Source organism: Eubalaena glacialis, chromosome 14 (genome assembly GCF_028564815.1).
Source record: "Eubalaena glacialis isolate mEubGla1 chromosome 14, mEubGla1.1.hap2.+ XY, whole genome shotgun sequence".
NCBI classification, from domain to species: domain Eukaryota; kingdom Metazoa; phylum Chordata; class Mammalia; order Artiodactyla; family Balaenidae; genus Eubalaena; species Eubalaena glacialis.
This window is the reverse complement of record NC_083729.1, coordinates 29,947,871-29,971,195: the sequence shown is the minus strand read 5'-3', so window position 1 is coordinate 29,971,195 and position 23,325 is coordinate 29,947,871. Positions and strand designations below refer to the sequence as shown.

Genomic DNA, 23,325 nt, shown 5'->3' with positions numbered 1-23,325 from the left:
AATATATAGCTGTGAAAATAACTAAACTAGAATATGCTACTGTAATTCTAAAAGTTTAAGAAACAAGATCTCATTTTGGGGGAAAGAAAGCCAGATGTTGGTATCTTTTAGACTACAGTTCTAGGTCAAAATGTTTATAGAGCATACCTTACCTACTTTTAAATGAAATTCATGTGCTTTTAAGGTGTATCATGTGGTCAGTCAACTCAGTTGTCTGCTGAATGAGGCATGAGACATTATTTATACCAAATTATACATGGATATAATATACAGTCAAATGTGTAGCAGTTTGCTTTTTATTAGCATTTTTTGATATAATGACTTATGGAATGTCAAGAGCATGGGAAACACATCTACACTGAATGTGCTTAGAATTTTCACAATTGAAACCTTCACTTTAAAAAGAAAACTCTTCAATTTAGTTCTTAAGTGAAGAGTGAGAAAGTGTGCAGAGTGTAGCTTGTAGGCAGTTTATCAGAATAAGGCATTTGAGCCTAGGTTTTTACTGCAGATAGTTCTGTATTACTCAAGAAGGGAAATAATCGACATTAAATAATCTTTCACACTGACATTTGCAGCTCATAAGTGGACTCCATTAAGGGACGGTTGAATTTTTTTTTTATTTTTTGTTCTGGTGCCTCTCACCTCTCTCAAACCCACAAGATGGCAGAATAACTTCCAAACTGACCCAACATGTGGGAGTGGGGCAGGAAGGCCTGAAAGTGTGGCTAGACAGCATGCATGCCAAGGTGCGGCTTCCTGGTGCTTCTGCAAGTTGCCCAACATGCATGCTATTAGCGAGGCCCCAGGAGGGCGTGTTTTGGCTTCTTGTGTATTCTTTACAAAGAGACATGTTTGGTTATACAACTGGGCATCATCTTGGAGAGGCCTACACCATAAAGATGGTGGAAACTAAGTTTCTTAAAGATTGAAACAATTCATTGTAATCAGTTATTGTTAAGCAATTCTATTTTGTTTTTTGATTATGAGTGGGAAAAAATTGCTCAAAGAGGATTAGGAATAGAGCTGAGATTCAGGACTGGGGCTAAATAATGGGTGGGTCTGGAGAGATTCCAAGTCAAAAAAAACTAGTAGATCTCTAGATAAGCACATGCAAACTACATTGAACTATACATTTTTTGGTGGCGTGGCCAGAATAGGAGAATCTGGACAATAATTTTTAGATTATGCTTTCAAGGGACATAGTTATAGGACATAACTGATACTTGTGAGCCTTTACAGTAGTGAACTAGGCAGTTTGTCTCAATATCAGACATGAATTTTCATTATTCATTAGGCCATTATCTCCTTTCACTTTTCTCTTTTCCTTTAATACCTTTAAGCATTTATAACTACTTATACAATAATTTAAAATAATAGTAATACATCTTTAAAATTATTTGGGTAAGTGTTTCTTTTTTAGCTTCTGGAGAAAGCTGGTATTCATTTTTAAAGTTGTCAAGTTATCCATGTGACTGTTTTTGTTCAAGCAGAAAAAAATGGTCTAAAACAGAATCATTTGACTGTTGGGAACTATTTTGTTATGCAGAATGGTTATGTTTTTAGTTTAAATTACCATTTCAAAAATGTGTTGAAGTATGCAAGGAGAATGTTAGATAAGACTTCACTTTAAAAATGAACAAATTGGACACATCACTCTCAGACTTACTCCTGTGAAATTTTCAATAATTGAAAGGCGAAAAAGTAGATATTTATGTAAACAGGTGGGCAAAAAAAATGAGTTCCAGCTGAGATAGTAAGAGACCTGTGTTCATCACTAAAGTGGCTCATGTTTCTCATGTTATAAAACGAACTTTCTAGTAACTATATCAAATTTTTGCAGAGAAGGTAATTCAGATTTAAGTGACACTTTTTTTTTTTAACTTGGCAGTACTTGACAACAGTCATTCCTTACGAGAAGAAAAATGGACCACCATCTATTGAAGATCTTCAAATATTAACAAAAAGTAAGCAAAGACAAAATTAAACTGTTACCTTATTTACTTTTGCTGATTCTAAACACTGATTTTAGTTGGCTGGTTTTGTTTCTGTTATTGTTTTATTTTGTCAATTTAGGATAGTAAATGATGGATGTCGTCATTTATTCTTTTGAGAATGAAGCCATAAATCGTTGTGACAAACACAGCACTCAATCTAGAGTTGATTTGTATTTTTCCTGTTTTTCTTATCTTTTGAAACATTTACAAGCTGAACTTTTGGAGGAAAAATGTAACAATTTCCCATCACCTCTTGTATATTTAAGAATATATCCATTTATCAATTAATAAGGTGCTTCATGGATCTTATATTAGTATGACTGTCAGAAACTCAGTAGGACAGATTTAGAAATGCAGCCTAAAACACTCTCCTTTCTTAGGAATGTAGAAACCAAGGTAGGTAGTTACAGGTAGAAAATAAATTGATAGTAATATTTTAAGAATATTTATTCACTCAGCAAATATTTAATGAAGGCCTACTCTGTGCCAGGCCATGTTCTGAGCACTTGGGATACTTCAGTTAACAAAGCAGACAAAAATACTCCACCTTCAGTGGGCTTGCATTTTAAAATAATTTGTTAGACTTAAGAGACATTCAATATAATATATATTTATGATAGCCATAAATGAGCCCTGAATTCTGGTTCTATCCGTTACTTATAGGGATATCCTTGGAAGTCATTTACACTCTCTCAGTCACAGTGAAAAATGAGGATTAAAATATTTGCTCTCTTTACCTCATAGTAAATAAATTAATGTATGTGTGATTTGGGATAAGTCAATCACTTGGCCTTGTTTTTCTTGAAGGGATTGAATTTGCTGATCTGTTAGGTTCTTTCTATTTATAAATATTTGTGATAACTGTGAATTGAAGAGGGAGCCGAATGAGAGAGCATCACATGAGTGGATATTAATGATGATATTGATTTTGGAAATTGAGGTGATCGAGGCATGGGTGGGGGGAGCACGAGGAAAGAAGTGTCTTATTTGCAAGCAGCCTGCTTGCTAACCTGAAGCTTTTATTCTTTCCTTTGAACAATACTTTTCAGAACATTTCATACTTAAGTGATGCCAGCCTGTATAAAATAAAGAATTAAGAGATTAACTGGGTGGCTAGCCCTCTACTTTTCAGGAAGAATGAGTGTCCAAGATCACACAGGAGAATGGTTCATTACAGGGCTGCGTCTCGTAATTTCCAGTCCGCCGCACTTTTTAATAATGCTGGATTTTAATAGTGCTGGTTTTTGGTACGTGATTTTATGTAGAACTGAAAACAAATCTAAAATATGATTGGAAGCAGAAATACTGAACATTAAGTATTTCTCTAAGAAGAGAGCACAAATATTGCCTAGAAGCCAGGAATTACTGAGGGATCTCAGCTTCTCAGATCAAGGACAAACACATACTTGGCCAAACCAAAGTTGTCATACTTCCCACATCAGAATGTCCTAGGCCGATCCTTAGATGATGTCTTTATAGACTGACACAACTTGGAATTTGGGGTGAGTGAATGTATGTAGGGTGTGTGAATGAGTGTCCAAGTTAATATACTACATGAAGACAGTAGATGGAAGGATGACCTTTACTCTGAAAGTTTAAGAAAAGTGGTTATCTCCTGAAAATTTTGGGGAGAATCTGAGCCTCTGCTGTCCCCACCTATAGATGTTACTGCAGGGGAAGCCCCGTAGAGACGGGCAGTGTTTAGATATGTATCCTTCTTCATAAAAGCTATTGGAGGTGCAATAATAGTAGTGATAAGAATTAGAATACTATTAGTTGTGCTAATAATGATGGTAATGCTTGCATAGCGTATATTATGTTCCAGGTACTACTTTAAGTCCTTTACACCTGAATTAGTAACTTAATACTCACAACAACCCTTTGAGACAAGTCTAATGATTATTCCCATTTTACAGATGAGGAACTGGGTGATTAAGTAACTTGCTCACAGTCCCACCGCTAGGAAGTGGCAGAGCCGGGGTTTAAACCCAGGAAGACTGACTTGACGGTTACACTAGGTTGTCTTGTCATAACGTCTGGGGGAGAATAGTGAGGCCTTTCCCCAGGATGCTCTGGAGAGTTTGAGTTGGCAGTCACTGTGAAAGGGCAGTATAGGTGGTCTAGATGTTTTTTAACCACTGTAATAGTAGCTGTGTTTTCTATTTTGTCTTTGCTTAGAGATCAAATTGTCAAAGATTCTCTTTAGGATGAGGCAAAATCACCCAGGTGCCTTTGGAGTATCAAGAAGTAAGCAGCCTGGCTGGGTGCTTGCTTCATGGAAGTCTGTTCTTCATTTTGTTTTTTTCTTTAAAAGTTTCCAAGAAGGCTGACTGATGTGCTCCTTGGAGAGTACGGCTAACTCTTCATTTCCCTAACAGTTCCTCCAGCTCATGAGACCTGCAGCACCAAGGTTCTCCTCTCCAGAGCTCATAGAAGTGCACATTATGGTAACTCACTTGCCAGTATTTATGGTGACAAAACTGGGGCTCTGTGTAATAACCCAGCTCCTGTTTCCTGCCTCCACTGTTTAGAAATTTTAAATCAGGGAAATAGCTCTCAGGTAGCTGCAGTATTCTTACCTGAACGAGGACTTATTCAACTATAACAAATTCTTGAACATTTGCAGTTGCATTCTCTCATCCAGAAAATAGTCAATTTGCATGAATTGGTTATATCATGTAATTAAGACTAAGGCTACCATGATTGAGGTTATCTGAATTTGAAATTGTATTTTCTTTCTCCTTTATTTTGCAGTTCTTCGTGCCATGAAAGAGGATAGTGAAAAAGTTCCGAGTTTGTTAACTGATTATATACTGAAAGGTGAGTTTTAGAATAGTGTATGTGCAGTGGTTGTGGAAGTTTTGATTGGTCAATAAATGCATTGTCTTGCTAATAGATTAAAAAGTAACTTCCAAACGCGCAACTTTTATTTTGCAGGGTGAGAATAGATAACGTGACGACTTATTTTTGCTTCCAACATTATAAAGTATGGTTATATAAAATTTAATTTTTATTTGAAGTCCTGGGCTAGAAATAATTTCCACAGCTAAATTATAAACATCAAGGAAGGCAACGGAAGGACTTCCCTGGAGGTCCAGTGGTTAAGACTCTGAGCTTCCCCTGCAGGGCGCACGGGTTTGATCATCCCTGGTCGGGGAACTAAGATCCCACATGGCTGCGTGGAGCAGCCAAAAAAAAAAAGAAGGCATTGGAGGAAATATTATGGAGATATTGCCATAATTATGTGAGTCTCAGGTGTTGACACTGAGGATTTGAGGAAGGTGGCCTCTGTCATCATGGGGACACTAGAAGAAGGACGGATGAAGGAGGGAACAGTTAGATCAGTTAACAGTCCCGAAGGGAATATGAACGGGGATGGGGTAAGGGACAGGGAGCGGAGGGAGAAAGAGAAAAAGAATGGACTTTCATAAAGCCAGGGCAGTGAAGAACGAGCCATAAATCTTATGAGCAAGGTCAGGATCTCACGGGATGGGAATAGTGATGAGGCAAAGGAAGATCGTTTGAGACTTTAACGAGATCACCTACTTTGCTGAGGAAGGAAGAAAATTTGGATGATAGAGGGACTGAAGAACTTATTTAATTATAGGCAAAAATAATACTTTTCAGTGAAATTATTTCTTAAAAAGTAGCAGTTTTTTAGATAACATATTTTCAGAGCATCGTAAAATGCATCCTGTAGTGTTTGATCCAGTTTTGAGAGCAGTCCTCCTCTGGTCACACTTCTCTTCTTTGGGTTCTCTCTCTTCTCCATCAAGAGTAGCTAGCTGAACCGAAGGTTGGGATTTGTGAGACATTAGATAACTCAGATGGGACTTTTCTTCAATCATGGCTTCATAAAGGGGGAACCCTTGGTATAGTCATGAGCACAAAGCAAATATTACATGACTATCACCTGTAAGACCTGACGCCAAGCCAGCCATTAGTAGGTTAACAGGAGGGTAGAAAAGACTAAGTTGACATGATCGTTTTTTAAATAAGCTTTTTTCTTTTCTTTCTGATGGAGGAGGGTTTTCTCTTCCTACTACGTTCTGAATTAAAAACAAAACAAAACAAAGAAATCTGACATCTTTGTTTGCTTTTGTGTTGTGCTAGCATTGGTATGAAAGCTGGATTGTTCTGAGGTTTGTTCTTCATAGATGTGAATCAGGAATGAGATGCACATAAAGAACATGTCTTAATTTTCAATTATAGTGGGTCCCTAGGGCACTGCCATGAGGGCCAGAGATAGAATGAGCTTCTGAAGCATTCTCTAGCTATTTTATCGTCAGACTGCATGGGAGAACTTTATGACCCAGAGAGCAGTGTTCCAGGGGGATGTGGGCGTGTGATTTGTTTTTTAACATCTTTATTGAAGTATAATTGCTTTACAATGGTGTGTTGGTCTCTGCTGTATAACAAAGTGAATCAGCTATACGTATACATATATCCCCATATCTCCTCCTTCTTGCGTCTCCCTCCCACCCTCCCTATCCCACCCCTCTAGGTGGTCACAAAGTACCGAGCTGATCTCCCTGTGCTATGCGGCTGCTTCCCACTAGCTATCTATTTTACGTTTGGTAGTGTATATACGTCCGTGCCACTCTCTCACTTCGTCCCAGCTTACCTTTCCCCCTCCCCGTGTCCTCAAGTCCATTCTCTACGTCTGCGTCTTTATTCCTGTCCTGCAACTAGGTTCTTCAGAACCTTTTTTTTTTTTTTAGATTCCATATATATGTGTTAGCATATGGTATTTGTTTTTCTCTTTCTGACTTACTTCACTCTGTATGACAGACTCTAGGTCCATCCACCTTACTACAAATAACTCAATTTCGTTTCTTTTTATGGCTGAGTAATATTCCATTGTATATATGGGCCACATCTTCTTTATCCATTCACCTGTCGATGGACACTTAGGTTGTTTCCACGTCCTGGCTATTGTAAATAGAGCTGCAATGAACATTGTGGTACGTCTCTTTTGTTTTGTTTTTTTTTTTAAAGATTGATTGATTGATTGCTATGTTGGGTCTTCGTTTCTGTGCTAGGGCTTTCTCTAGTTGCGGCAAGCGGGGGCCACTCTTCCTTGCGGTGCGCGGGCCTCTCACTATCGCGGCCTCTCCCATTGTGGAGCACAGGCTCCAGACGCGCTGGCTCAGCAGTTGTGGCTCACGGGCCCAGTTGCTCCGCGGCATGTGGGATCCTCCCAGACCAGGGCTCGAACCCGTGTCCCCTGCATTGGCAGGCAGATTCTCAACCACTGCGCCACTAGGGAAGCCCCCATGTCTCTTTTTGAATTATGGTTTTCTCAGGGTATATGCCCAGGAGTGGGATTGCTGGGTTGTATGGTGGGGGTGTGATTTTTCCTTTCTTCCCTGAAAACCTGGGACTGTAACCGCGACCCTGCGCCGCCTGCCCTAGGGAGGCGGCGTGCCTCCAGCTCTGCTCCCCTTGCTCGGGCCGCTGGCTCTGGTCTGCGAGCCCAGGTCTAGCTAGACCGTACCTGCGGCTGACGAGCTGCTTGTGTGCATGTGTTGCGGTTTTGGTCTTGGCCTTGTATTGTGAGGACTGGGTGGAAAAGAAGCTGGGGTTCAGACTAAAGGGCGACTCTGTGCTCTGAGAAAATGAAGAGGGGCGTGTAACACTCAGAGGAGTTCACGTGCGTGGGAAGGTGAGGATGGAGGGCTGTTTAAAACGCTCTTTTCCACCCATTCTAGAAATCCATAGCCAGTTAGTGATTTCTCTTCCTTGGGGACCAGTAGAACATTTTGCCCAGGAAGAGGGTATTGCTCAAGGGAGAACTCTCCTTCCCCTTTCCTGGTGGGACTTTCTCCTTGTTGTTTTTAATGCCAGTGACTATGGCTTAGCTGCCTACGTATACCACCTTAATTTCAGTGCGAAGGTGAGAAGTGAAAGAAGGTAGAAAAGTGGCCTCATTTGGCCTGGAAAAGATGGGATGGATGCCGTATGGGCTACTTAAGCTTCTCTTTCTCACTGCTGTGTAATTACGCCACCGCAGCCTGCTCCCACTCCGGCCCTCAACAGCCGTACCAAAGGCTAGTAGTGTAGCTCTGGCTGCCACTGTGCTGACCCCAGATGGGAAGAAAATTGTGTGCAGACACTTGGATCCTTCTTTGACTTCACTGGGGAGCCGTTTGCTGTGTTATAAGCCTCGTACAGGGCTAACGTTATGGGTTTATATCTCGAAGTGGTACCCTAAGAGACATGGCCTTTTGGTATCTCATTTCTGGGCAATTCTCATCAATGTGTCTTGAGAAAATGTTTCGTTGTTGGGTGTAGCCTTTTATACCTTAGAAAAAGATTGCTACTATAGATCCTTGCATTAATGTTTAGTTCTAATGGTGTTTTTTATATACATATAAAATGTATATACATAAAAATGTGTATATATATACATCTTGTGTAAATATATACAAAATATTCATTTCTATTTAAAAGTTTTTTTTTTGTTTTGTTTTGTTTTTCTTCCTCTAGTTCTGTGTCCTACATAGGGCAGCATAACTTCAGGAACAGCTTTATCTTCCGTGGACAGCAAACTAAATTGCTTATAGCATTATTCTGAAAGCTGGCTACCATTACCTTCCTGCTATTGGAAACTCAGGACACCTGAACTTGGGTTTGTGATTCAGTATTACTAGATCATGCCTTCTCTAATGCTTTATATTACGAACCGAGGGAACTATGGCACTATTTTGAATTCTAGAGATGGTTTTTTGTTAAATACTAACAATTATGAACTCTTCTCTTTTCCAGCTTTATAGAGTAAGGGGGAGTGATGTTAATTGTGCACGTGCAGTTATATTTTTCATGCCTGTTTGAGTTTTTAAGGCTTTCTAGATCTAAACTGCACTCACTCAAGAACTAGATCAAAGCACTGAGAGATTTATACTCGTTATTTTTCAGTGCTGGCAAGAACCAACACTGATTTTTTTGTAAGAGAATTGTCAGTGTAAATATTACCTACCAGTATTGTCCAGAGAGACTAAGACTTAAAAATTGAGGTGTTCTTGGAAGAAGGGAAAGCAGAATATGCGTTGTCTTGGCTTAATACTTAGTCAATATCTTAACAGCTGGAGATGACTGATTTTAGAGGTTGCTGGGTTTCACCATTATTCATATTTTAACCATTAAGATGCCATTTACTTTCAGAATCTTGTATTGTTTAACTTTAGAGGTTTCAATGCTTCATTTCACTTGTCTGTGAAGAAGTGTCCTTTAAAAGGAGTTTGTATCCTTTGAGGTGCTTAAGAAACTGTATGCTGCAGCATTGCCCATTTCCTGTTACTGTTATATTTTATTCATGCCTATGTGTTTTCCTAAAGTACTAATTCTAGAAACAGCTACTCATGGATCCATCACTAGTCATGAAAAACTTTTGCCAGTTCCAATCAAGTCAATGTCATTTAATAAATATTGGGGGAAAAAAAAAAGGTAATATACACTTGAGAGCTTTATTTTTGAGTTTTTGATTTTTTTCTTCCCTTAACGGTGCTGGATCCCTCCCCTCACTGTTCACACATTGTCCATCATTACAGCGTGTGAGCTGGTGAAATCTTGATTAGCCTCATGATGCTAAGGAGGGGAGAGAGGGACTTTTTTCAGATCGTGCTAAGCTGCTGTGGAATGATGGAAGTCCTGTTCTTTTTCTGGGTCCGTGAGACATTCCTAACAGCCATGGCAGCTTCTTCCCATTGACAACGTGAGAGTAAGTAGAGTCTGTATAGGACCTGCTGTCGGGCTTTTAAAACTCCACTTAAACATCTGTGAGCATACAGAGCTACCCGTATTCCTGACTCTGCTCCGTAACTGGGACACCAGGACTGCAACGGCAGTGGCTCAGTTTGGAGTTGATGCCAGCGTGGCACTTAAGCCGTTCTCTAGGAGTATGTGGAACTTGAGATGGTTCCTTGTTTTATTAATGTCTTATTTGAAAGCGGATATGTGGAACCAATTTGTCCCTTGCCCTTGAATTGATGAAGAGGCATACTAATACAATAATATTAATAATTTAAACTAATCTGAATTTGTAAAAATTCTTATACTGAAAAAATATCACTTTGGAGGGCATCCTAAAGAGTCAAAAGAGATTTTTTTTTTGAAGCGACTCAACAGTGGTCTGTTCATAGTTCATTCTTAAGTTGATGCCTCTGAAATGTATGAAAAATATGCTATTTTTTCCTATCAACTCAAAGTCCCCTCTTAATGAGGTTTCCCCTGTTTTGCTTGGTAACCTCTTTCTTCAGCATCAGTAAAACCCTAGGGTTTCCCACTATAACCTTTCTCTTACACATGATGAATGAGTTTGACACTAATGACGAGGTGGGCGTGTTTCTGATCTGTGACTGACAACAGGTAGGTTTTAAGTTTCTCTCACAGCAGCATCCCTGTGCTGTACACTTGATTGCTGGGCGGGGGGACGACGACACCTTTTTTTTTTTTTTTTAACAAGGATTCCTTGGGAAAGGCCTGCCTTCTGAGAGAAGCACTGGGGCTGCTTGTGATGCCGGAACTGACAGCCTTTAAAGTAAAAGGACGAGTCATCTTTCTCATCTCAGACACAGAATCTTTTTGAAAGTGACACTGTGTGATTTAGAGTCAAAGTGTTTATTTGCTGCCAAGAATCAAGTTGCAGGTAATCCTCTTACAGCCTTGTTTTTTTGACGAAAACAAAACAAACTGTAGAACTATAGTGCACTCCAAGTGCCATATATCTATTTTATTCTTCAGGAAATTATATTTTTCTTTTACAGAGCACAACAGGAACCAAAGTAAAAGAGTAATAGATATAGCACTCAGGATAAATCAAATCTTTAAAATAATAAAAAAAATTTACACCTTGTCCTATATCCTGTTAGTATTTTCATAATATGGCCATGATTGAAAAAACAAAAAGCAAGCATTTACAATTTTTTGATAGACTTTTTATGCCAGGAATGGATTAATTGTCAACAAAAATTTATACTAATCAGGCTGATGTAAGTCTATTTTGGTAACATATCATTAACAAATTTATTTTGGAGATAAAAATATTGCCCCTTGATAATAAATCTTTTTTTCTTTGATGCAAACAGCTAGAACACCTTTTTCTTTTCCTTTTTTTTTTTTTTGATATTCTAAGACAAAAGAAATGGTTAATCTTCAGATTAATAAATTAGGTCATTATAATAATAAATTAATTTTTTTTAAAGTTCAGCAACCTCTGTCCAAGTATTTACAACAATACTTGAAAGTTCCTTTACAAAACAGAACACATTTTCTTTTCACATTAAGCATACTGGGTATCTGTGTCTTTCACAACAAGCATTTTAAAAAGAAAAATCAATGCAACAAATGGGTAATTAGTATAAAAGTGCTAAGAGCTGTTTGAAAAGTTAAAACACTATAGTATACAGTCAGTTATATCTGAGGCAAACTACAACAAACTTCCAGCTTATAATGGACAATATTCCAGTAGTTGTTTCAAACAGTTGTTTGAAAGAAAAAAAAAAAAAAAAAATCCAGGAGCTGATTAGTGATGCAGATAAACTGCCATCAAGGTCTCTGGCTAGTGAGCAAATTGAAAACCAAAAGCAAATCCAAATGAGGAAGATTTTAATAAAGGAATACCTTCTCCATAGCAGGTACGATGCTGACTGCTCAAGGCGTGTGCATACACACACAAACACACATACACCCAACACTCACACGTTTCTCTTCCCAATTAAACTTGCAAGTAGATTGAGACTTTGTGTTAATCAAAAATTTAAGTGATCAAAAGCACTGATATGGAATGCCTGTTTGTTTTTGTTCTGGTTAAAATCTCATAAAAATACATTCAACAGGAAAACATAAATTGTATGTGTATAAATATATATGCATATATATTATATACACACGCACACAAATACTTTTGTTTTTCTGAAGCATAAGATAGTTACATAAATATTCCTATAATTGCTAAAGTTTAAAGAGGCATAATTTTTTTTTGAGCTTCAACAAAGGTGCTTGAATAATATACAATTAAAATGAAGTAGTTTCTATTTTGTAGAATCAGTATATAATAAGGAAAAAAAGATCCCCAAACAGTCTTTTTTTTAAAAAAAAGTTTCTTCTTAAGCTAGAGCTTCAACGAAAACTATGAACAACCGACAGAACAGAAGAAAGCAACAACAAAGGAAGTATAGCCCCTAGAAATGCCTGGTGTCCTTCACCCTCTTCTCCTTCCTGCCACACTGCTGTCAGAAAAGCTCCAGTGCTCACATCAAGAAACGACTCAGGTTTTATTCATTTGCTGACTCTGCTAGGAACTGGCTGATTGGTTGGCTTGGAAGAAAAAGAAAGCAGCAAAAAGTATAACTGTATATATCCTTAATCACCCGCTTTAGAGAAACGTCGCTACCCCATTTCTCTTGCTTCCTCACCACCTACTGCAGCTGTGACTGTATATAAAAGAAGCATGTGGCTTTAGGCCTGGGTTGGCTATCAAAAGGGTCTGATGTGCTCGTCTGGTAGTCTAAGGTGGTTATGGCAGCTGGATCGCAAAAAGTTTTCCTGCTCGCTCAGGCCTGAGCTTTGCAGCAACCAGTGCAAGTCTTCCGAGCAACAGGAAAAAAAATATCCTCTGGGCCACTGGACTGGATTTCTCCGCAAGCCAAGCTGACCAATTTGTCTTCCCGTCACCACCCTCCCACCCATTCGCCCCAACCAAACTCACTGTCCCCGTCCCCAAGTATCTCTACAGCTATATTACAAGCAAATATATCTTAGCAACTTGAAAACCTTTGGTTCTAAGACAACACTTGGTCAGTTATCTTGAGGAAGAGTGGGAATGCTTGTTTTGCACACTGCTGTCGACAGAGCCCAGCCCAGGAAGTCCTCAGCGCTGTACATCAAGTCACAATCCAAAACAATCCACTAAGCAAGTGCACGGATTCTAGTTTAAGAGCAGATTGAGTCGTTTTTCTGTCTTTCAAAACCTCATCCACACTGCCTCTCTTCACACCGTTTGGTAGAAATTGTCTGCCTGTAGGTGGTTCTGTTTTTGCATGCTGTAGAAGCCACTGAATCTGGCGTCTGGTTCTGCGATTCTCAGCATTCTCTGGGAACCGTCCACCTGGACTCGGGTTCCTTTCTTGCAGTCCACAGATACCAGCTGATTATTTAAAGAAGAAGGCTATTTAATGGGAGGAGGAAAAAGAACCACAAAGCATTAGCTGCTTTACATATCTCAGATCAACAGATATTTAGTACCTCATTCAAGTGAGAAAACAGCATCACAGCACACGGATGGGCAGACCTACGTGGGTTCACATCCTGCTCTGGTGCCAACTATACTTTTTTTTTTTTTTTGTGGCTGCGCCGCATGGCACGTGGTATCTTAGCTCCCCAACCAGGGATCCAGCCTGTGCCCCCTGCAGTGGAAGTGTGGAGCCTTAACCACTGGACCGCCAGGGAAGTGCTGCCAACTATACTCTTACGAGGGATACTGACAAACTGTGTTTAAGGGTGAAATGTCAATAAATTATGTCAAACGGAGGGGATGAAGGAACTGAGAAAATATGGACGTGACATAATTATTTTCAAATCCTTGAAGTACAGACTAGTGCTTAAGAGGGTTGAAAGATGAGTGGAAGGTACCAGATAGATAGGCAGATTTTAAGATACACAGACCATTTCTTATCAGGCTGTAAAAATCAGCATCCCAGGTTGGGCCAGTCTGTCTATATCCAGCCATACACACTATGAGCGGCTCTCTCCCCAGCTTTGCAGGTAGGGACTGTGTCTTGTGCAGCCCTATATCCTGACCCAGCATGTGCCCAGCACAGAGGCAATTTACATATTTGTTGTAAGAAAATCAGAGGTAGGATAACCATCTGACAGAAATTTTACGTGAAAGTATTATCTGGATGATAAATTGGCTGTTTTCAATTCTTGAGGTTGTATATCTTTTTTCTTTAGTAAAAACCAAACTGCAAAAGGTAGAGTTAGTGTTCAAAGGAATTATGATTTATTTCCCTTCATGAAAATGAATTATTTCCTGCTTTTTAAAATAGGCTGATTGAGGCCCTTTGCATTTGTATTGACAACAAACACACATTCTTTCCCCTGCAATATGAAATCTGACTCTGTCCACCTTGTCTGGTATTATTTCACACAATCTCTTCATCGTTTGCTACCTTTCCCCTTTGTGCCTGCCTTTGACACATCTGCCTGTCCTTTGGACTTTTGTACATTGTCATGATCTTTTAGCTCTCCTCTTGCCCTCTTCTGTGTGTTATCTCCCTAACCTTGTGATTTTTTTTCTTCCTCTCCCAATTCTAAGTCGATAGATGATTGAGAAATACCAAGTGACCAAGTTTTAATTTCTAATATAAACAACAATCACTTAGGAATCAATCCAGGGGTATCTGCTTATTTGAAAACTTTAAAGTAAATCCAGGAAATTGGATCTGTGAAAGGTCAGGATTCATTAACTTATGGAGACTTGATCCAGCCATCTAGCCCAGGGCAAATACTATATATCTTGATCACCACAGCTTGATGTGCATTTGAAGCTATGAAGAGCAAAGTAAACATTTCACTGGCTAATAGAGAAGATATCAAGCAACTAAGGAAATCTAAGCATACAAACTTTCCTAGTTTGATCGTTTAAGAGGCTGAAACTTTGTCAGTACAGTACCTTAGTTGGTGTTCGATACCAGCAAAGCAGTGGTATCCACTGTTTCTTCTGATTGATGAACAGGAATGCTATTATAATAGAGAGGCCTATTATTATGGGAACCACAACTGAGGCAATGGAGTCCAGTGAAGAATCTTCTCCTGAGTGCAGCCTGTTATTATCTCTGTAATCTACCTGGAGGGGACCCACGTCTAGAAGAAAAAAAATTACAAGCATTTATTACCTAAACCAGAATTTTTAAGGATTATTTTAATTACATTGCAAATAGAGATCAGCAACGTGGTTTTATTGCTTCCTAGTACTTTAAGGCTAAAACATGATTAAAGTCTAATGTGGATCCAAAGAGCTCTTATGAGAGGGCAGAGCTCTTAGGGATGGATGTAAAAAAGAAAATATTAGGGTGAGAAGGTATAGTAATTGGGCAGGATGATGCTGATTCTAGCTAGTAAAGAAAATAAGAAAATTCTTACGTAAACTTTAAAAAAAGTGACTAGGGCTTCCCTGGTGGTGCAGTGGTTAAGAACCCGCCTGCCAATGCAGGGGACACGGGTTCAAGCCCTGGTCCAGGAAGATCCCACATGCCATGGAGCAACTAGGGCCATGCGCCACAACTACTGAGCCTGTGCTCCAGAGCCCGCAAGCCACAACTACTGAGCCCGTGTGCCACAACTACTGAAGCCCGCGCACCTAGAGCCCGTGCTCCACAACAAGAGAAGCCACCACAATGAGAAGCCCGCGCACTGCAACGAAGAGTAGCCCTCGCTCGCCACAACTAGAGAAAGCCTGTGCGCAGCAACAAAGGCCCAATGCAACCAAAAATAATAAGTAAATAAATAAATAAAAAAACATTTTTTAAAAAAGTGACTAAAATTAGACTACTGAAAATATTTTGATTAATGTTAACCTTTATGGTCTTCTAAGATTTTGAAGCAGAAACATCAGCTTAGCTCCCTGTTTACTAACAAATAGGAGACTAGGACAAAGTATATGCTTCTACTTAGTAGTGTAATAGATAAGACTAATTAGTAGTGTACTCGTAAAAACCAAGCCAGAATCAAGAGCTTGGTCTTTTGGTTAATATTCTGGTTTACTGAGCTCTAAGCAAAAATGCTGTACTTTTCATAAACTTGTTGAAAACTCACTGGACCTATTGGATCATTTTCCTGCCTTAGTTATTGTACAAGGGACGTTTAATTTTGCTCTTATAAATGATGGTCTTTTCCTTTAAATCATCATTCTTGCAATGAACACCGCAGACAGAGATAACAAATTTAAATAGATACCAATCAGGAGCACTCTCTGAAGATTTCCTTATTTTTCTTTTATTTTGTTTCAAATAAACCACTGTAGTCAGGATGTCTTTAAATGCATCAAAGACCAGGTTAGCGAAAGATGCAGAACACATGCAATCAAAAGGACTTGCTTTTAAATTGTTTTGGAAACTCAGCTCATGAAGTGGCACAGCTTTGTGATGTTAATACTGTCTATAGTTTAAAACTCAGATTTTAATTAATATCCTTCTGTGTGTATGTGGGGGGACGGGAAGAAGAGACCCTTCCTAGTCATTTTAGACAGTGTAGATGGTAATACTTTATAGGAAGGGGGGAAAAAAAGGGAACATATTTATCAGCATCAAGAAAAATGCCAAAGGGGAGAGTTCCCTGGTGGTCCAGTAGTTAGGACCCCGTCCGCACTTTCACTGCTGAGGGCGCGGGTTTCACCCCTGGCCAGGGAACTAAGATCCCGGAAGCTGTGCGGAGCGGCCAAAAAAAAGAGTAGTTTCTAATTCCCAAAGGTAAAAGTAACATTTTATTGATGAATTCAGGTTTCAAAAACACAATGAATAAAGAATGAATTTTCACCTTCCCACATTCCAAATGATATTGGAAGTGTTTTTAGGAATATATGTCATATAAGAAGATTAAAAAGTAAATTAAGGAAAATCTTGGGGAAAGGAAAATGAAGCTTCAGTTGAGGTCTGTTACAAAATTTAGTCCTTAAATTCTGTTTTGATGCAAAAAGCAGGCCATAAAATTAGCTTTAAGCTTCCTAGCAGCCAAAGCAAAAATGGAAATAAGCAACATCAATAAGATTCACAATGTCTTTAAGATTAAAACAAATCAGTTGCTTAGGAGAATCATAAATTTTCTTGCTACTGATATATGAAGAAATTTCTCCTCAGGGTCTTTATAACAGAAATATTATGTAATACAGAGTCCTCAACGTAACATAATAAATATGGCTATTCTTATGACTAAAGCTCAGCATCCAGATCAGTATGTGGCACACAGTAGGCACTAATATTTGTTGACTGAATGACTGTAAACATAATGCCGAAGCACCATTCAGTCAGCGATTATATAAGGAGCCAAAACATGGGTCCAGGAATCTGGTGCTCTGGTCATCTGGCTTGATCCAAGCATAACACAATATCTAGCGTAACAGACCATTAATCTCTCAAGCAATGAATACTGCTTCTTCCAAAAGAAATATAAAAACAGTCTAACAGTGATTTTGAAAATGTCCTTGGAGTAGACAGGAGGCAGTACTGAGTCATGACTAAGAGCAAGCTTATACTCTTTTGATCAAGAGGACTACTTTTAGAGAGAAGGCAAGATTGACAGGAACTTGGCCTTGCTTTACCACTTAGCTGCTGAGAGGCAGAATAACATCTCTATTACACATGACTAAAAGGACAGAGCAAGGGGAAAAAAAAAAAACACATGGACTAAGCCTGACGAGTGGAAACATCAACACATTAGTAATAAACTGAACTCCTCATGGAGTGAAAACTACCTGGAAGTAGAGGGTAACCTAATGCATAAATGCTTAGTACAGAATCCACAGGGACAAGTGAGTAATTTATTATTACTCTGCTTACAAAGTTTATTCACACACATACCTTTGAGAGATGGCTTAGAAATTCCAGATACCAAGAAGCTCTTATGACCAGGGACATATTTCTTTCCATCATCATTAAGCCTCTGAGCATGTGGGACCAGAAAAGAGGCATTTTACCCACTTAGCTGCAGACTTATTTCATCATCCTGGGTTGTTAAATATGTTACAGCCAAGCAGGTCTTTCTTGGAGTGGTTATTTGAACTTACTTGGGCACGTATTTTAAAAGGTTACCCAAAAGAAGTTTTGAAAATTAAAAAAAAAAAAAGTAAACCATACACAAGACTAGACAGATCTCAGCTGACTTTGGCACTTACCTCTGGGGATATGGATAATGTCATTTTCACTAGGTGTGGGCCACAGGGGAACCTCCAGGTCAATCTCTCCACGATGATTTGTCTTCTCAATGGGTATATTGGTTGGTTCCGGGACATACATTTCTAAAAGAAGGGGACATTTTTCATAAGAGATGATGGATGGGCTCCTTATTGATGACTTGTCTCCTCAATCCAAATGGACGGTGCATTCAGTACAACACAACATGTCCTGGGACATGAAAGATCCAGTTTCCACCTTGACATCATTAATGCTAGAGAGTTACTAGCTTTGTAGGGGTGGGAAACATGTCCTATAACCATTTAAAAAGATGGGAGAAGATTACTCCTCCACCTGGGTCAGAAGCTCTGCTTTTTCATGACAAATGCTGTTGGCTCTACAGATTCGTGCAAGCTGATGGTCACTGGCTGAAATGAAAGGATTTCTTTTACTTTCCATCTGCTAAATTATACTTTAATAACTTGCTCTTTAATAAATGAGTGTTGAATCATTTATATGAAATATGTCACAGGAAGTGAAAAAGTTAAAGCATCTTCCATTCTTTATTCATTTCCCCTCCACTCCCTTCCCCTCAATGGGAATGGATGTTGGCAGAGCTCATGAGGGGCTGCCCGATTTAAGTCTTAAATGTCTACTATGTTATTCCTGGAACCATGTAGATTGGAAACTGATCTTGAGTAAACATATTAATATTACCTAACTCGATCATATAGACACTTTGGTCAACAAGATACTACAACATGAAACAAAACTGAGAAGAATGATATTCAGTAATCTCCAATATCAGGATTTTTTTTTTTTTTGAAGCCGAGTTCTAAAGGGACCAGTGAGAAAATCCAAAGCTTTCCTTGGTTCCTACATAAATATCTGTGTATCCCTACTTCATGTGGCTAACAATAATTAGCCAACTTTTAAAAGAAGTAATTCTTAAGAACCTCTGTTTTCAAAATATAACAATAGAAGTCAGGCTTAATCATGTACTTCTTGGCCAGGGCCTGCCATATTATTAACTGATTTTTATAATAAGGTTACCCAACATTGGTAATACGAAATACTCACTAATATACAGCCTAATTTAGTCCAAAATAAAATACATGAAATACGTTATATAAGTTAAAAGAAAATCCTCTCTGCTCACAGTGATCACTGTCTATCCCAAAGTTACCAGCCTTTCAAGAAGTGAACTTTAAAAAGGATAAATCTGAGAGAAGGGAAGAGTGATAGAGAATAGAGTACGTGCTAAACTTCCACTGTGAGTTAACTGAGCACCTGCCAGGGAAATAAATGCTAAGACGTTAAGAAATTGCCCAAGATTATGCACCCAGGAACCAGCAGAGCTGGGCTTCCAATCCAGTTCTGTGATTCCAAAGCCCAGGTCTTCCTATTGCCCCTAAGAATAAAGTCATTTGGCTTTAGCTTTTCTTACTTAAATTATAAGACCTCAAACACGGCAAGAACTAGACACGCTTAGAGTTTTGAAAGGTTCAATAGGTCTCTAAAAACTCTAGAATTAAAAAGAGAAGTTATTGAAAACATTTTCATTCACAGAAGCAGGGGTCTGAGTATAAACTAGTGATTGCAAACTTTTCTATCATATCTGCATCACCTGAGGAGCTTATAAAATGTGCTGATGCTCACAGGTCCTGACTCAATAGGTCCGGGGTGGGTGTGTGTAGGGATGGCGTTCAGCTCGCCCACTGAGACATCTCGATATGTGATACCAATTTCCTGGAGGAATTTGGGAAGAAAACCCCCTTGACATTTACGTGACATCTTTCAGTGCCAGGGCACCCTGAGCCCCTGCCCTGTCTGGTCCAGCGCACAGCCTTGAGCTTCCCTATCACAACAGGGGCTGACCTGCCACTGCCTTCTGAGGCCTCGGGAGAAAAGGCTAACATGAGATCCATGCCGAAAACCTGTGAATGTCAGCAGCTAAGCAGCAAAGACCTCTGCGGAGACTCCCAGGGCTGGGGTCAATTCAGTTCAGCTCAGGGGTCAATTCAGTTCAGCTCACGGTCTTTCCTGAGTGACAGCAGCAGGCAAGCAGCTTTGAAATTCTTGTGCCCCATACCTGCCTACAGGTAGATTTCAGTGAAACCCTACAAACAACACAGACTTGACAGTGTGAGTTCTCTTCCCACAGGTGCTTAGAAAGGCTCTCCTTGGCAACAGAGGGGAAAGTTGGAAGGATCTACCTAGGATGGAGGAGGATGTCTTACTCAGTGATTACTTAATCACCATTGTTCAGCAAATATTTCCCAAGTATTTCCTATGTGGCAGGCACTGGCCTAAGTTTGGGGGATACAGTTGTGAGCAGGACCAGTCCTGCCCTCATGGGCCTCTCATGATGAGTTACTTCTCACCGTCTGGCAGCTCATGGCCTGTCCTCTGGACCAGTTTGCTCCACTAAACTCAGTTCGGCTCTGATTAAAATCTACCCACGCCTCCTTCTTTATCATAAAATACTCAAAGCTCTAGTTCAGAGCCCTCAAGTCTAAGGGGAGAGTGTCATTTCCCTTTGATGTGAACATAAGAGGGAAGCCACCTCTGAGCAGTTTTGCCAAAAAGGATAAATCTTTCAGCAAAAAAACTGCTTGAAGAAACAAAAAGAAGTGTGGGTGCTGCTGTGTTTCCATGCCTAGGCCCAGGCCTGCCATGGCCAAAGACTGCATTCAACCCCAACTCTAAAATAGAACCCTTCCGGCATTTACTACAAGAGCCCTTTATAAAGCTGTTGGCATTGTGGATGACAGGGCCAGGGGAGTGACACAAAACTTTACCTGGCCAGGTGGCACAGATCACGGGCACTTGGTCACAATTAAAGAATTACAACTGGGGTCAGATTTGACCTGAACTTCAGAGGAACCTAAGACAACTTACTGGGGATGCATTTTACAGTCAGAGGCACCTGGCCCATTGTAAGAGCCACCCTCCTTAAAATGTCCTTTTCTGGATATGGGGCAGGGTGCTTGGGGCTTACAAGGTGAGGACACCATTTTCTGGGAGATGGAACCACAAGTCAACTTAGGACTGGGGACTCCTGGGTCGTCTGCTAACTAGCTGCATGGCTTTGGATAATTCACTTAACTTTTCTGACCCTCAGTTTTCTATAAAATGGGACAAGTACTAACCAGCAAATCAGTTCACAGGTCTGGTACTTGTATCCAAAGATGGCAGAAGGGGAAAGTGCTTTGTAAAGGTGAGGCTATTCAGAACGTTAGCTGATGTGCATAGGGGACAAAGCCAGGTAGCTTGAGCTTTCCAGGTGAGAATCGGCAACCTGAAACTTCAGAGGGCCCAGGAGAAAAACGGGACAGGAATCCAGGCTTCCTGGCGGGCCACACTTAATCAAATGTAAGGTGGCAGAGCTCGCCTGACTGCAAAATTTGGTGAGATAAGATGGAGAAATGATTCATGAATAATACATCAGAAGCAGAAGGGGGACTTAACAGAAATTAAATTCCAATCCAACAGTAAATGCTGACTGAGAAGTCGTTGGAGAAATCTCTAGTTATGAGCAGGATGTTAGTGAAACCTGCACTCTTTCCTCTATTGAACTCGCAACCGAGGAGAGTGGATCTTTCCCTCCATTCCTGCTGCCATCACCTGAATTTGGGTCCTAATCATCACACACCTGGGATGTCTACAGTGCAAGTCACAGCTGTCCTGGCTTCTGGTCTCTCCCTGCTTCAGTCCTCCTACAGATTACTGTTTGGCTCCCCAAAACACCTCCATGGTCTTGTGTTTCATCTGCTCAAAAATGAGCCACGAAGGACAAAGGACAAAATCTACCTCTCCAATTGACAAGGCCCTAAAAATCTTGACCAAAGTCATCTTCTCTGTCCTTATTTCCCGCTACTAGAACTCCCTATTCCAGGGGCATTTGGCCTTGACCTTTCTGTCTCAGGGTCTTTGGTTAGATTACCCTTTCACTCCAATTAAGATAACCCACTGTTTTTCAAGGTCTAGCTCAATCTTTCAGTGAAAGCCTCCAAGGCCCCCCTCTACTCTACAGGAAAATCCTATCTGTGAACTTAGCACTCGTGGTCTGTAACTGGGCTGTGTAATGGTTGTCTCCAATTCACCCCCTCCCCTTCTCTCTAGAAACCACTCTAAGTAGACTTTGCCGCCACCACTGTACGGAAATGGCTCTCGTCACGACGACTAGGACAACGCTGAATACACAGCAGTCCCTGCTTCTCACCTGATGTCACCCAACAGCACTCCTCCTCCCCTCTCTCCATGTGGCTCCCAGGTCATAGCTCTCTCAGTTGCTTCCTGGGTGGCAGGGGCTCATTCTCTGTTTCCTCTGCCAGTCCCTCCCCACCTGCCCAGATCCCAAAGTTGGAGGGTTCCTGGGCTCAGTCCCAGGCTCCCTTTTCCTCTCTATATCCACTCACTCCTTGAGTGACCTTGTCCGGTCTCAAGGCTTAAAAACCGCCTGTGGCTGACAACATTCAAGTTTATAGATCCATCTCCCATTTCTCTCCTGAACTCCAGATCAGACAGATTCACTGTCTATTCATTATCTCCACTTAGATGTCCAATGGAGATTTCCAACTAAAAACTCCCCAAACCAAACTGATTTTACACCAGAGCTGCAACTCCATGTTTTAGTCAAAAACATTATAGTCGTCCTTGGCATCTCTCTTCCTCTCACTCCTCACATCACGTTCAAATCCTATGGATTCTACCCTTTCACTAGAATCAGAACCCAACCACTTCTCCCACCTCCACAGCTACTGCCCTGGTCCAAGCCACACTCAGCTCTCACCTGCATCACTAGCCTCTCTGCTTCCACTCCTACAAGTCACGTCCCATCACTCCTCTGCTCAAAACCCTCCAGAGTTTCTATCTTGCCCAATAAAATTCTAAAATCGCTCATGAGATCTCGTGTTTTGGCACACGGCTACTTCTCTGCTTTCCTCTAGTTACCCTCCCTGCTCATGGGGTCACATCCACACAACCTCCCTGCTTCTCTTTGAACGTTCATGGCATGTTCCCACCCCCTGGGCTTTTGTCCTGCCTATACCGCAGAGATTCTGCCTCTACCCCATGATTCCTGCCACTCTTCTGGGTCCCTTTATAAATGTCATCTGATCAGTGAGGCATTCCCGGATTATCAGAACATCCTGTCTCCTCTTCTGCCTAGCCCCTCCTCCCCCACCCCAGCCTCGCTATGTGTTTTCTCTGTGACCCTTATCCTCATCTTGTGCGCTGTTTACTGTTTACTTATGTGCTGCCTGTCTCTCCCTACGAAACCATCAGCTGTGTGGACGGGGACTTGTTGGATTCACCCTTGTCTCCCCAGGGCCTCGAGCAGTGCTTGCATAGGGTAGGCACGAAATGAATCTTGGTTGAATAAATAAGATCAAGTTTCACCATTTGAACTGCTCAAGGCATATTACTAGGAAAACTGG

At 40.4% G+C, this 23,325-nt stretch overlaps 2 protein-coding genes across 5 annotated transcripts in view; one reads left to right on the top strand and one right to left on the bottom strand.

Moving 5' to 3' along the window:
* The window catches only part of FEZ2 (fasciculation and elongation protein zeta 2), a 50,117-nt gene extending 39,468 nt beyond the window's left edge, over positions 1-10,649 (top strand). For 2 of the 3 annotated variants that reach the window (XM_061168561.1, XM_061168560.1), the window contains 3 exons: positions 1,892-1,967; positions 4,752-4,817; positions 8,487-9,410. In XM_061168561.1, coding sequence (XP_061024544.1) covers positions 1,892-1,967; positions 4,752-4,817; positions 8,487-8,503 — 159 coding nt within the window. In that variant the 3' untranslated portion in view covers positions 8,504-9,410. Of the gene's footprint in view, positions 1-1,891; positions 1,968-4,751; positions 4,818-8,486; positions 9,411-10,461 lie in introns of those variants that run through there. The other variant, XR_009697208.1, reaches the window with a different exon arrangement.
* A 58-nt stretch (positions 10,650-10,707) lies between these two features.
* The window catches only part of CRIM1 (cysteine rich transmembrane BMP regulator 1), a 204,006-nt gene continuing 191,388 nt past the window's right edge, over positions 10,708-23,325 (bottom strand). For both annotated transcript variants that reach the window (XM_061168559.1, XM_061168558.1), the window contains 3 exons: positions 17,887-18,009; positions 14,671-14,861; positions 10,708-13,164 (listed from right to left, as the gene is read on the bottom strand). In XM_061168559.1, the coding sequence (XP_061024542.1) occupies positions 12,988-13,164; positions 14,671-14,861; positions 17,887-18,009 (491 nt within the window). In that variant the 3' untranslated portion in view covers positions 10,708-12,987. The remainder of the gene's footprint in view (positions 13,165-14,670; positions 14,862-17,886; positions 18,010-23,325) is intronic.